Here is a 14,442-nt window from a genome sequence, read left to right on the forward strand (position 1 = left end):
TATTCGGATGCATCCGAATGTCCGAAAGATGCAAAATTCGGCCGAATTTTGATTCGTTCCGAAACGAATCGCACAAGCCTACTAAATCCTTAGGATTTAAAATTGGTCTTGTCGGCTTTGCTAAATCAACCGTTTCAACCTTACGAGAAATTCTCTTGGGTCTTTGACAAGAAAGATAATCTTTTTTGCTTGCCATTTCTTCTGCTGGAAGAGTATAGGAACTAACGGCTCTGTCTTGTAAGAGCCATAATTCATCATGCATAAGGATGAGGTGATTTTATGTCGTCATCCTGAATTTTTACCGAAAGTGGTAACAGGTTTTCATTTAAACCAAGATATTATTCTTCCTTCTCTTTCCCCAGAAGCCTTAATCTGGGGAAGAGAAAGCACTACAGTCTCTTGATGTAGTAAGAGCGATCAGAATCTATATAAAGGCGACCGCTCAGGTTCGCAAAACACAGGGTTTTTTTTTTTTGTACTGCCAGAGGGTCCAAGATATGGACAGGCAGCGTCAAGATCCACTATTTTCCATATGGATTTGTCAAGTGATTGATCAAGCTTCAGTTTAAAGAAGAAAATTCTTCCTTCTCAGATTAAGCCCTTGTACACACGGTCGGAGATTCCGACGGAATGTGTCCTATCGGACCGTTTTGTCGGATAATCCGACTGTGTGTGGTATGCATCGGACTGTTTCCGTCGGAATATCAGTCGGACCCAATTTTCCAACTTGTTGGAAATATTTTCCGACAAACGGGTCCGATCGGACATACTCCGATCATGTGTAGAGAATTTCCGATCGGACAAAGTGCCACGCATGCTCAGATCAAATTCCTACACCAAAGCTATTGGCTACTAGCGTGAACGTAGTCCCGTCGTAACGAAACAACGTCATCACGTTCTAAATGATCGGATTTTCCGACAACTTGGTCCCGCCGTGTGTATGCAACAGTTTCGGACACAATCCGTCGGACAAAATCCAACAGATTTGGTTGGCAGAATGTCCGACCGTGTGTACAAGGGATAAGAGCACATTCATCCAGGGCGATTAGTGCCTCTTGGGTGGTGCATCATCAGGCCTCTATGGCTCAGATCTGTAAGACCGCAACTTGGTCTTCGGTTCAGACATTTTTATGTTTTTATCAAATCGATATTAAAAGTCATGAGGATATTGCCTTTGGGCACAGCATATACTGCAGGCTGCAGTATGAGTCCTCTGGCCTCCTGTTTTCTTGATTCTGCCCCCCCCCCCCTCAGTTGCCATTGCTATGGGACATCCCACATAGTTATTAATATGACTCTGTGTCCCCTGATGTACGTCAAAGAAAAGGATTTTACAGGTAAGCTGTTATAAAAATCCTATTTTTCCACTTTACACAACAGATACATTATTGCCACTACAGGGTTGAACTCACGGGATCGCAAAATGTATGCGTATCGCCCAGAGTTCTACGTTGCCCCATCCATTACCTCACTAAAACTCTGCATTTATTCAGTAAGACCTAACTTTAGCATATAATAAAGGTGGTGCATACTTCATCTCGAATGATGACCCATTTGGGGGAAAATTAATAACAAAATATTAAACAAAGTATTCAGTGATTCCCTTCTACTTAAATCAGAATCAATGTGAACACATTTTTAAATTACAAAAATGTCAACATATATTAGTTTTCATTTAAAAATGTATAATACAGTACAGAAAATAACATACATTAATTAGTACAATGCTTTAACTTTTTTTTTTTTTTTTTCTTCTTCTTCTTTTAGGAAAATCACATATTTTTCATTTTATCATGTCACCCACACTTAACACATTTCATTCAAAATTAGAAAATAGTAAAGTGTATATCAAAAAATTCACTTATAGAGAGTGGACAGAGAAGTTACATAGGCATGCATATAATATATTTATTGATGACAAGTAAAGATTAAATTGTTGCTTGAAGACGTGTTCCATGTACAACTCATTGGATGTTATATTTTAGGAAATAAATTGAAGTAGCAGTTTTTTATTCTCTTCTCTGCATAACAAACCCAAGCTGAAAATGATCTGTAAATCATGTTTTTCCTGAAATTTTTTTTTTCCTAAGAAAAGCAGAATATTAAAATTTGTATCAGTTTTTTTTTTTTTTTTAACGCAAGTTTTCTTCTTTGGTGCAGTTTCCAGTTCTTGGTATTTAACAAGATTAGGAGCAATGTAAACCCTGAAATAGCATATATTGATATATAAGACGTTGGGTTATCCCTAGGAAGTAGATCCAATTGAATCTGAATGGAAAGTTATGTATCCAGAAGATTCAGAGGGCGTGCTTAAAAAGCTATTCGTACTTCCCTTGCATTCTACTTTGTCAAGCTGTTCCTGCTCGCTCCATGCATTGTCCAGGCCAGTCTGGCAACTGCCGGAGTCGGCAGAGTTAGAATTTGCGGCTACCTCATCTAGTTTTTGAGATTCAGCCTTCTGAACGGGTCGTTGAGTATTCTGAATGCCCCGATGTCCTTCCGTGTAGAACCGCTTGTGATCGTGAGGTCGGAGATGACCGGGAACGTTAAGCGTACAACTCTTACCGTGGTTGGAAATCCTCCGTAACACCTGCGGCTCTCGCTCGAAGTCCGTCAAAGTGAAATGGGTAACTGTTGGATGTTTCAAAGTATCTGGTATGAGCGAAATTGAAGAAGACCTACCAGGAGTTTTTCGCGGGCTCGGAAGAGGTGTTTCGTCGATGAAACCGACCACCTCTTCCCGACTAAAGCACTTGAAATCGTCTTTGTATAGTTCCTCCAAGGTAAAATGTTTCAAGGAAAGGAGGCTCTCCGATCCTTTACGGCACTTTCGATACGGCAAGCTGGCTTCTTGGTGGTAAAACACCAGGCTGCTTCGCCTATCGCGCCTTGGCAGTGTGAAGAAAGAGATGGCAGCGATATCTTCAGCTGATCCCCAGCCATGAAGGAAAGCTGGTATCTGACACGTGGTAAATATGTCTGTCTCATCGTGAGAATAGCGTCTTGTTGGAGGGACCTTAAAAAAAAAAAAAGAAAGACCATTTAGGGTATGCAACTCTTTCAGGAAGTGACATTTTTTGTAACTCAAATAAAACACGTCATGAAACATCATGGCTTGGTGTTAGGTAATTTGCAGCTTTTTGAAATAGCGCTAATAATGTTTTTTAAAAAAATTGCCCAAAAATATTTTACAATTTTTTTTTTTTTTATTCTGTACACAGCTGAAATAAACCAAATTTCCCCCCCAAATGTAATGACTATTGGATAAAAAAAAATATATATATATCTATAATTTTAAAATTGTTCACCAAAATGCACGTTCGATAATCCAAATTATTAGTGAAATCCTGTAATAGATCAATAAAAGTAAATTTTAATGAAGCCAGTGAGCAAACTGGGGTTAGAGTATTGGGCATGGATGTATTAACAATGAATCGTAGCATCAATTCATTTTTAATAGTAAGTCAACAACAATCCTTTAAATCAGTGGTCTCCAAACTGTGCCCCAGGGGCCGGATGCGGCCCTTTGCTTGCCTTTTTATCTGGCCCTTGCAACACTATTCCTCTCACTGACACCAACAATGAAGGCATACATCTTGATACTGAAACCAACAATGAGGCACTATTGCTCCCACTGATACCAAGGATGGGCACTATTCCGACCACTGACACCAAGGATGGGCACTATTCCACCCACTGACACCAAGGATGGGCACTATTCTGCCAAGGGTGGGTACTATTCTGCCTACTGGCACCAAGGATGGGCACTATTCTGCCCTACTGGCACCATTTGTGGGGCACTGTTCTGCCCACTGGCACCATTGGTGGGGCACTATTCTGCCCACTGGCACCATTGGTGGGGCACTATTCTGCCCACTGGCACCATTGGTGGGGCACTATTCTGCCCACTGGCGCCATTGGTGGGGCACTATTCTGCCCACTGGCGCCATTGGTGGGGCACTATTCTGCCCACTGGCGCCATTGGTGGGGCACTATTCTGCCCACTGGCGCCATTGGTGGGGCACTATTCCGCCCATTGACACCAATGGTTGGGCACTATTCCACTAGTCTGTCCATTGACACCAATGATAATGGCACTATTCCACCCACTGAAACCACCAATAGGGGCATAATTCCTGCCACTAACGCCAATAATGGACATTATTCCTCCTACTGACACCAATGGGGGCATAATTCTTGCCACTGATACCAAGGATGGGGCATTATTTCTCCCAATAAAGATGTTGCATTGCTAACTCCTGATACCAGGGCATATTTTCTACTCCCTTTAGCCACAGTCCGCCCCCCCCCCCCTAAAGTTTGGAGGACAGTAAACTGGCCCCTTGTTTAAAAAAAAAAAAAAAAAAAGTTTGGAGACCCCTGATTTAAATGCACAGTCTATAAATTAAAAAAAAAAAACTAGCTGAGCAACCTAAAAAAAAAAAAATGTGGGGCTGGTCATCGGTCAATACAGATGGTACAGAGGACACATGCATATGTAGACCTCAAAGATCTTCAGTTGGCTTAAATCAGCTCTGGGAGTATGTTGGTTTCTTGGAGATAGACCCAAAAACATTGAATAGGTGGGTTACAGCATGTCATCCCATGATACCAAAATTACTGTTTAATGGCTGGTTGCTGTTAGCCTCCAATAACTCGAAGAATTATGCTGCAAAAGAGGGAGAGAGAATTGTAACTGGCGCACAGAATCTCAGCAACATTCCAGATTGATAAGGTTGATCTGCAAATAGAAATTTGTGTGAGACTTTGGCATTATAATTTCTTAATTCTTTTTTTTTTGTTCAAGCATATGAGTGTTTGGGATCTTCTCAATTTGCTCACTTCCCCCACAAAAATAAAAAAATGATCTGAAAATATACATACACTATATGGCCAAACGTTTGTGAACACCCCTCCAAATGATTGATTTCTGGTGTTTTCAGTGAAGGGTACTGTTAATGTTACGGCATACAAAGACGTAGACAATGTTGGGCTTCCAACTTCTTAGCAGCTTGGTGAAGATCCCTTCCTGTTCCAGCAGGACTGTGCCCCGGTGTACAAATGCTGATTTGGTGTGGAGGAACTTGAGCAGTCAAGACCTCAACCCTATTTAAAGCGGGGTTCCACCCTAAAGTGGAACTTCCGCTGATCGGAACCCTCCCCCCCTCCGGTGTCACAATTGGCACCTTACAGGGGGGTGGAGATACCTGTCAAAGACAGGTATTTACACCCACTTCCGGGCATAGACTCCCATGGGAGTCTGTCATTTCCTGTCCTGCCGCGCTGTCTGCTGGGACACACACGGGTCCCAGTGACAGCGCGGACAATTCCTATTGCGCTGCGCGACTCGCGCATGCGCAGTAGGGAAGCAGGAAGTGAAGCCGATTCGCTTCATTTCCTGATTCCCTCACCTAGAATGGTGGCGGCAGCAGCCGAGAGCCGAGCGATCGATCGGCCTCGGCTGCCGGCATCGCTGGACCCCGGGACAGGTGAGTGTCCATTTATTAAAAGTCAGCAGCTGTAGTATTTATAGCTGCTGGCTTTTAATATTTTTTTTGTAGGTGGAATCCCTCTTTAACGTCTTAGGGATGAGTCACAAATGTTGATTGTGAGCCAAGTCTTCTGATCCAGCATTAGTACTTGACTTCACAAATGCTCTTTTGCGGGAATGGGCTCAAATTCTTAGAGACATGCTCCAAAGCCTTCCCAGAAGAGTGGAGGCTCTTTGACTTGCAAAGGGTTGGATCCCAACTCTCCCACTGCGCATTTACTGTCACTTACAATTCTGCTTCCTCCTCTTCCTTTCTCAGTCAGGGTCCCCCAAGGTTCTGTTCTTGGAACTCTCCTATTTTCCATCTACACCTCCTCCCTGGGTCAGTTGATCGCCTCCTGTGGCTTCCAACACCATTTCTATGTTGATGACACCCAAATCTATCGCTCTACCCCTCAGCTCACTTCAATAGTCTCTACATGCATCACTAATTTACTGACAGACATATCAGCTTGGATGTCGCACCACTTCCTCAAACTCAACTTGTCCAAAACCGAACTTCTAATATTTCCTCCCCCATGTGCCTCTTCCTGTGATTTCCCTGTCAGGATTGATGGCACAACCATTAACCCATCCCTGTATGCCAAGATGCCAGGTGTAGTCCTGGACCATGAACACTCCTTTCAACCAGTCGCTGTCCAAAACTTTCAGTCTTGACCTCCAAAACATCTCCAAAAATCGCCCCTTCCTAACCAATGACACCGCAAAGCTTCCAATTCACTCCCTGGCCACCTCTCGACTACTGCAACTCCCTCCTCCATGGGATTACTTTTACATAGGCTACCCGCCCTTCAGTCCATCATAAATGCTACTGCCAGACTCATTCATCTTACCAGCCAGTCAGTGTCTACTACCTCTCTCTGCCAATCCCTCCATTGGCTTCTGCTTACCCAACAAATTAAATTCAAATTATGAACAGCAACCTACAAAGCCATCCACAATTCTGCCCCCAGCTACATCACTAACCTAGTCTCTTTGTTCCTCCCAAGACCTCCTGCTCTCTAGCTCCCTTGTCTCCTTCCATGCTCAACTCCACAACTTCTCCTGAGCCGCTCACATCCTATGGAACTCCTTGCCCCTATCTGTCTGACTATCTCCTACTTTGTCCAAATTTAGACGATCCCTTAAAGAGGAAGTAAACCCTGATGGGTTTACTTCCTCTTTGATTCCCTTCAAACGTAAAGCATAATGGACTACTATGCATCGCATCGCATCGCATCGCATAGTAGCCCATTATGTGTCACTTACCTGACACAGGAGCCAGCGAAGTCACCGCTGTCCCCTGTAGTCCAGAGCCTCCATCTTCTTGGTGGGTCTCGCTGCTCCGCCGCTGTCATTCGACGAAGCCACGATGACGTTATTCCCGTGCATGCGCACGGGAGCTGCCACTCGTGGCATATCGTCGTTGACAGCGGCACGCTCAGTGCGCATGCGCCGTAGACAGCGGTGCCTGTCTTTCGGCAAATATCTCCTAAACCGTGTAGGTTTAGGAGATATTTCTTGGACCAACAGGTAAGCCTTAATCTAGGCTTACCTGTAGGTCAAAGTGGTTTGTAAGGGTTTACAACCACTTTAAATCCCTTCTCTTCAGAGAAGCCTATCCGACCTCCCCCCTAAGAACTGTAACTTTATCTTTTCCATCACAGTTATTACCATTTTTGTATCTCTTGATACAATCCCTTTTTGGATTGTAAGCTCTAACGAGTAGGGCCCTTTGATTCCTCAGATATTGTATTGTATTGTAAGGCTCGGTTCACACAGGGGGCGATGCGAGGCGACACGACTTGCCGCGACCTCAGCGGCGACTTGCAAATGACTTCTGTATAGAAGTCAATGCAAGTCGCCCGAGGTCGCCCAAAAGTAGTACAGGAACCTTTTTTCTAAGTCAGAGCGACTCGAGTCGCTCCTCTTAGAACGGTTCCGTAGTACAGAACGGGGGCGACTTGTCAGGTCGCGGTACGGCAAGTCGTGTCGCCTCGCGTCGCCCCCTGTGTGAACCGAGTCTAACTGTGCTGTCTGCACTCTTGTTGTAAAGCACTGAGAAAACTGTTGGCGCTATGTAAATCTTGTATAATATTATTAATCCATATTAATGGCCATGGTTTTGGAATGGGATGCTTAACAAGGCTCATGTAGGTGTGATGGCCAGGTGTCCACAAACTTTTTTCCATATGGTGTAGAAGGAATACGCAATTTATAGCATTTCGTGAACAAAACTTCAAAGTTTTGTGTATTAATAACACCAATTACTTTTAAGTAACACAAGCCAGATGTAAAATGTTTTAGGTATATACAAAATAACGGACATTGATGCATGCAAATTGTAAATTAAAAGGCACACTGGTTGGAAAAAAAAAAAAAAAAAACTCTTTGAAAGATGTATCCACCTAGGTAGAGATTTATCTGTCTTTCAGCTAGCTTGTCTCAGGAAACAAGTGTAAGTGCTCCCATTACAAGCCCGATTTGCAAATATTTGTTCTTCATACCTAGCAGTTGAGGTGACAACATCTCAAATGTTGAGGCATGAGAGAATTCACACACTCATAATTTTGAGACCTTTTTTTAAGGGAAGACTTTGCACCTGGTTCCAATGACGCCATAACTGTAAGTATGGTAAATCTGCCCCTCTGTGGACTAACCCTTTAAGTCTATAAGCTAAACAGACTTGAAGGCAAATACAATTTGGAGTAATAAGTCCAGTGGTAGGAAGACGTCACTGAGGTCTAGAAACAAAAAAATGTAACTGCTGAGAATTTTCGGGGTGAGAAACACAAATCATAATGGATGGGTTTGGGTTGGTTGCACTTGAAGCCACTCCTTATTTTAAATTCAACATGCATGATTATTAAAGAAGGATACAGACCCCACAAAGCATAATTTATAGCAGCAAACCACGTTTATTTCAAACAAAAAAAAAAAAAAATAGCACAGAAAACAAGAGCAGCAAAAAGTGCAAGCAAAAGTCCAGAAACGGCATTCCCTTGTAAAGACGGAAAAAAAAAAAAAAAAGAAAGAAAAGATAAATCAAAATAATAAATTGACTTTTCATTAAATCAGCAAAGTAATTTGTTTTTTCTAACTTTTAAATCGCTATTATTTTTAAAAATAAGAATCATTACGTGCAAAATTGTTCTATCCCTCTGTGCTGCCAATCTTCATTTTGCTCAGCATAATAATCATGTATACTAAAAATTAAACAAGAATAAAACAGTGAGACAATCAAAAAATATGACTTGTATTTGGAATGTAGTATGAAATCCCTAGCGTTAGTTGCCGACAAATGCAGAACATATGACGATGCGGGTCGACTAGATTCTATCAGTACAGACTGGCAGATCTGATGATGCTACAGCAAAGCTTAGAAAAAACACCCCAGGCAGCCAATACGTCTAAAAACTGGAAGTTTTTTATTGTGTGCATTTTCTAAATAGACTGGGGAAGACTTGGATCCACCGCCACGTGGTTATTTCTGCCTGTGTCTAAGCTCTGGTGATATACTTTCTCTATTTGTCCTGGTTACCGTGTAAAGGAAACCTTTAACTAGGGACAATTTTTTTGGTGACAGCTGTTTAGGATGATTATTAGGGATGAGCTTTTGTTTGATTTAAACCTGGAAGGCAGATTTCACTGCCAGCCCAATCGGCTGTAGTCGGAGCATCATAGTCCGACCACAGCTGACTGGGCTGGCAGTACTGGGTCAATGTCTTTGATATGCTACGGCCACATGGCCATATTGGGTCAATGTGATTGACCTAATACAGCCACATGGTCATATTGGGTCAATGTCCTTGATCAAATATGGCCACATGGTCATACTGGGTAAATGTCCTTGCCCTGCTATGGCCACATGGTCATACTGGGTCAATGTCCTTGACCTGCTACGACCACGGTCATATTGGGTCGATGTTCTTGACCTAAAACAGCCACATGGTCCTATTTGGTCAATGTCCTTGACCTAATACGGCCACGTGGTTATATTGGGTCAATGTTCTTGACCTGATATGCCAATGTGGTACTATTTGGTCTATGTCCTTGACCTAATATGGCCACATGGTCTTATTGGGTCAATGTTCTTGACCAGTACAGCCACATGGTCATATTAGGTCAATGTTCTTGGCCTAATATGGCCATACGGTCATATTGTGTCAATCTCCATGATCTAATATAGCCACATGGTCATATTGGGTCAATGTCCTTGACCTAGTATGGCCACATGGACATACTGGGCCAATGTCCTTGCCCTACTATGACCACATGGTCATATTGGGTCAATGTTCTTGACCAGTACAGCCACATGGTCATATTAGGTCAATGTTCTTGGCCTAATATGGCCACATGGTCATATTGGGTCAATCTCCATGATCCAATATGGCCACATAGTCATATTGGGTCAATGTCCTTGACCTAGTATGGCCACATGGACATATTGGGTCAATGTCCTACGGCCACATGATCCTACTGGGTTAATGTTTTTGACTTAAAGTGGTTGTATAGTCCTTTTTACAACTTTTACCTACTGGAAAGCCTATAATAAGGCTTACCTGTAGGTAAAAAAAAATATCTCCTAAACCTGTACGGTTTAGAAGATATTCCCCTCGCAATGCGGCGCTGACTGCAGCGGCGCATGCGCACAGGGAATTCTTGGCAGAAAGTCTGGCAGATACCGGACTCTGCCAGGAAGAAATCTCCCGCACGCATGCGCGGGAGTGACGATATCGCGGCTCCGGCCACTCACAGCGCAGGAGCCACGATACCCGGAAGGAGGGAACATGTCAGCTCCCTCAACGTGCATCGGGCGAGATGTCAGGGCCTCGTTATAAGGTAAGTATTTCATAATGAGCTAGTATGTGGTGCATACTAGCTCATTATGCCTTTTCCCTTGCATGTATGAAAAAAAAAAAAAAAACTTAGCAGCTTTACTACCGCTTTAACACGTCACATACATGCCTTTGTGAACAGACAACTGCAGGAAGGGGAATACTTCGGCCACAGCTGATTGGGCCAGCGGAGACCCCTTCCTTCTGAGTTTTGAACCAAACCCAAGCTCATCCATAATAGGAATCCCCATCACTTAATTGCACCTCCAAGACAGATAGTAGATGGAAATCACCTCTGTAGGACACGGACAAACAAAACTGATAAGGGTTTTTCCTTCCCTATCTTTTATCTTTCTATAAATAAATATGAAACTTTTGCTATTGATGGTAATGAATGTACATGTTCCTTTTTTTGATTACCTAGTCCCTAGACTAGTCATTGTCAATTTACAAGGTATAGGGGGCCTTAAATGCAGCCACCTGATGTCTCCAAAGAGCTGCTATGATATCTATTACATGTAATGCTACAGAAGACTGTCAAGGATTGAAGACTTAGAGGAAATGGTCTGAGACTTTTCTAGTTGTAGAAGTAGTTGGAGACTTAAGTCAAATTGAAGGAGACAGTAGAGATTAGGGACTTTAAACTGTTAAAGATTACTATTGGCAAAGTATCCTTTTACAAATCAAAGCTCCTAATACAGATTGCTGGGGCCTGACAGTTGGACTACTACCCCCAAAGGGCTGCGGGTTGGGCACAAGGGACCTAGATTGGACAAATGCCTGCTTTATGATTATTATAGAACACGTTCTTTTGTGTTCTATGCATTTTTGTTGTATGAGATGCAAAGACCCTCCATGGTACAGCTGGGTGGCAGGAGGGGGCTATAATCCCAGCCGTAATTTAGTCCTTTTTTTAAAAATGTTTTTTCCCAGAATAAATAAAGGGCTTAGAACTAAAATGGTGATCACTGCACGATGTGTTTTCTGAGGAAGCTTATGAACATGGTTGAGAGTAGAGATACTGTACATACACCCCAAACGTTAACCCACACTTCACAGTCAATGACTGATATACAAGTGTCTAAATGAGGATTTGAAAGATCATCACACATAATTCTCCCTTACTGTATCCATAGTTCATTATTAGTGGGTTGGTCTAGTGAAGTGGAACTTGGGTGCAGAAATCCCACTGCTGGACTTGCCATTGTCTACATAAAGCTGAAATTTCTGTGGGTGTGATTGAACCCTTTATCATCCTAAATGTCTAGAATGCTTATTAATTTTGAATTATCAGTTGGAGTTTGAGGTTTTATTGGTGATATCAAAAGGAAAAGGCAATTGAGAGCGAGCTTGGAGTGATGTCGTCGGCCCAGGAACCACAAGGTGGGGAACTACCACTTAGATCAGTCTTTATCAAGCTTTTTATCCCAAAGGAAGCCCTACAATAATTTTCAGGCCCCAGGAAATCCCTGCTAAGATTAGTTTATTAGCGGTCATTGGGGGTATGTCCCCAAATGCCCCTTCTATTAGTCGTGGTCAGTAAGAGAAATGCTCCTTACATTGAATTGCCACCCTTGCAGTCATGGCTCTGACTCCGCCAACTGGTGTTGGACCTGGAACTATGCAGGGACCATCACATGGGAGGTCAGTTAGTCACAGCTCAATGAGCCCCCTAGCCACCTCCTGGAGGAATGCTAGGGTTCCATGGAACCCTTATTGATAACGAATTATTTTTTTATAATGATCATGTCCATTTAAAGACTTAAAATGGAATTTTGAAGCCATGCTAATCTTCTCCACAACTTGCCAGCACAACTGTATATAAAAGCATCAATGTGTAAATGTCTTTAACAGGAGAATGGAAAGGAAGCCAATTGGTTGCCATTTATAAAAATTGTGTATACATGGGTACTAGGTTAGGCTAAAATAACCCGTCAGCTGGCCTTTTCTTTGTTACGAGCTGAAGGCAAAAAAATTATCTCCATGCGAAGGATATATGGGCTACATTTTATAAGTTCTTTTTTCTTTTTCCCCTAAATCCTAAATGAAAACTGGACAACTGCCTGGATTTGCAACCCATTGAAGCTTTGTACCTATTGAGTTTGGTAGTTCTAGTGAAGACTGATATCAGTTGTAACTTTGGTTGTACAGTTCTAGAATCAGAATCCACAATACCTGGAGATAGTGCATTTTATCTTCTTGTGCCTCCTTCAAAGGATAGATCTGTGGTATTCCCCTCTCCAATGCAGAGATGTCATACTTTGTAATGCGTTCCATGGCCATGAGGTCACCCCCATAATTGTAGTCATAGGGCCTTTCGTAGATGAGGTCCGAATGGATACCACCATCGGGACTGTGATCTAGAACAAATGGCAAACTATATTATTAACACAAGGAATATACACGAAGGACAGAAAGATAAGTAATAATACGAAATATAGGAAAAGAACCGTTTTTATAAATTCTTGACTTTTATAAAGGTGAATGCTCACTTAGGCCGCGTACACACGCGGGGACTGTTCGCCCAACTTTGTCCGCCAAACAGTTTCAGCGGACAGTCCGCTCAAAATTAGCATGGACGGACTTGCCCACACACGACGAACGAACAGTCCGCTGAAACCGTGCGCGATGACGTGAACGGCACGTACGACGGGACGAAAAATACGACGTCCTATACACTGCAATGCAAACTTCGGCGTGTAAATCCTTTCTGAGCATGCGCGGAACTTAGTTTGACGAACAAGCCTACACACGAGGGGACTGTTCGCTGAAACAGAGTTTCAGCGGACAGTTTTTCGGAATTTCCGAAAAACTTTGTTCAGCAGACTGTTCGCTGAAACTGTCCGCTGAAAGCCCACACACGAGCGGACTGTCCGCCGAAACACTGTTCAGCGGACAAAGTTGAGCGAACCGTCCCCGCGTGTGTACGCGGCCTTAGAGGAATTCCAATCCTGATAATAATCGGTAGTAATCTGTATGTATGTACTCCTCAATGTTTTAAAATAAACCTTTCTTATGCCCTGTACACGCGGTCGGACATTCCGACGACGAAATCCGTCTGATTTTTTCCGAAGGACTTCGCCCCAAACTTGTCTTGCATACACACGGTCGCACAAAGTTGTCGGCAAATCCAATCGTTCAGAACGAGGTGACGTACAACGGGACTATAAAGAGGGCAGTAGCCAATAACGTTCGTCTCGTAATTAATTCCGAGCATGCGTGGCACTTTGTGCGTCGGCATTGTCTAAACACAATCAGAATTTAAATTGATTGGATTTTGTTGCGGGAAAATTTTAGCTCCAGATCTCAAAATTTGTGTGTCGGAAATTCCGACGGAAAAAGTCAGATGGAGCCCACTCAGTGTCTGCCAACCCTCTCCTCCAATCCCTACATTGGCTCCCACTCGGTTTCTGCCAACGCTCTCCTCCAATCCCTACACTGGCTCCCAATCATTGTATGCCAACCCTCTCCTCCAATCCCTACACTGGCTCCCAATCACCCAACGAATTAAATTCAATATACTAACCACAACCTACAAACCCATTCACAACTCTGCCCCGATCTACATCACTAATTCTGTCTCCAAATATCAACCAAATCATCCTCTCCGCTCCTCCCAAGACCTCCTACTCTCAAGCTCTCTCGTCTCCTCCTCTCATGCTCATCATCTCCTGGATTTCGCAAGAGCCTCTCTCATCCTCTGGAACTTGCTACCTCCACCTGTCTAGCTATCCCCTACCAGTGACGGCCCATCCATAGGGGGCGCCCGGGTGCTGCCGCCCTGCTGTAGTCACAAAAAATAATAATAAAAAATTATATATATATATATATATATATATATATATATATATATATATATATATATATATATATATATATATATATATATATATATTTTTTTTTTAAATGGCCCCTTTAAGAAAATAAGCCATATCCTTTAACTAAGTGCACTGTGTCCGGGCGCCGGACACGGTGCACTATGAGAAGCGCCATGTCAATGCAATCACGAGATTGCAGACGTGGCGCTTCATTGGCCGGGTTTGGAGATGCTTTGTGGCGCAATCGATCGCGCCG

General features: G+C 43.0%; 1 protein-coding gene across 1 annotated transcript in view; it reads right to left on the reverse strand.

Annotated features, from left to right (window-relative positions):
• Nucleotides 1–1,888: 1,888 nt before the first annotated feature.
• The window catches only part of GPR153 (G protein-coupled receptor 153), a gene marked incomplete in the record, with an annotated part of 188,326 nt that continues 175,772 nt past the window's right edge, over nt 1,889–14,442 (reverse strand). Inside the window, 2 exon segments of the mRNA XM_077458308.1 lie at nt 1,889–3,016; nt 12,544–12,728. Coding sequence (XP_077314434.1) covers nt 2,246–3,016; nt 12,544–12,728 — 956 coding nt within the window.

The sequence above is a fragment of the Lithobates pipiens genome, unplaced genomic scaffold, assembly GCF_037356315.1.
Source record: "Lithobates pipiens isolate NorthernLeopardFrog02 unplaced genomic scaffold, aLitPip1_a1.2 Scaffold_27, whole genome shotgun sequence".
NCBI classification, from domain to species: Eukaryota; Metazoa; Chordata; class Amphibia; order Anura; family Ranidae; genus Lithobates; species Lithobates pipiens.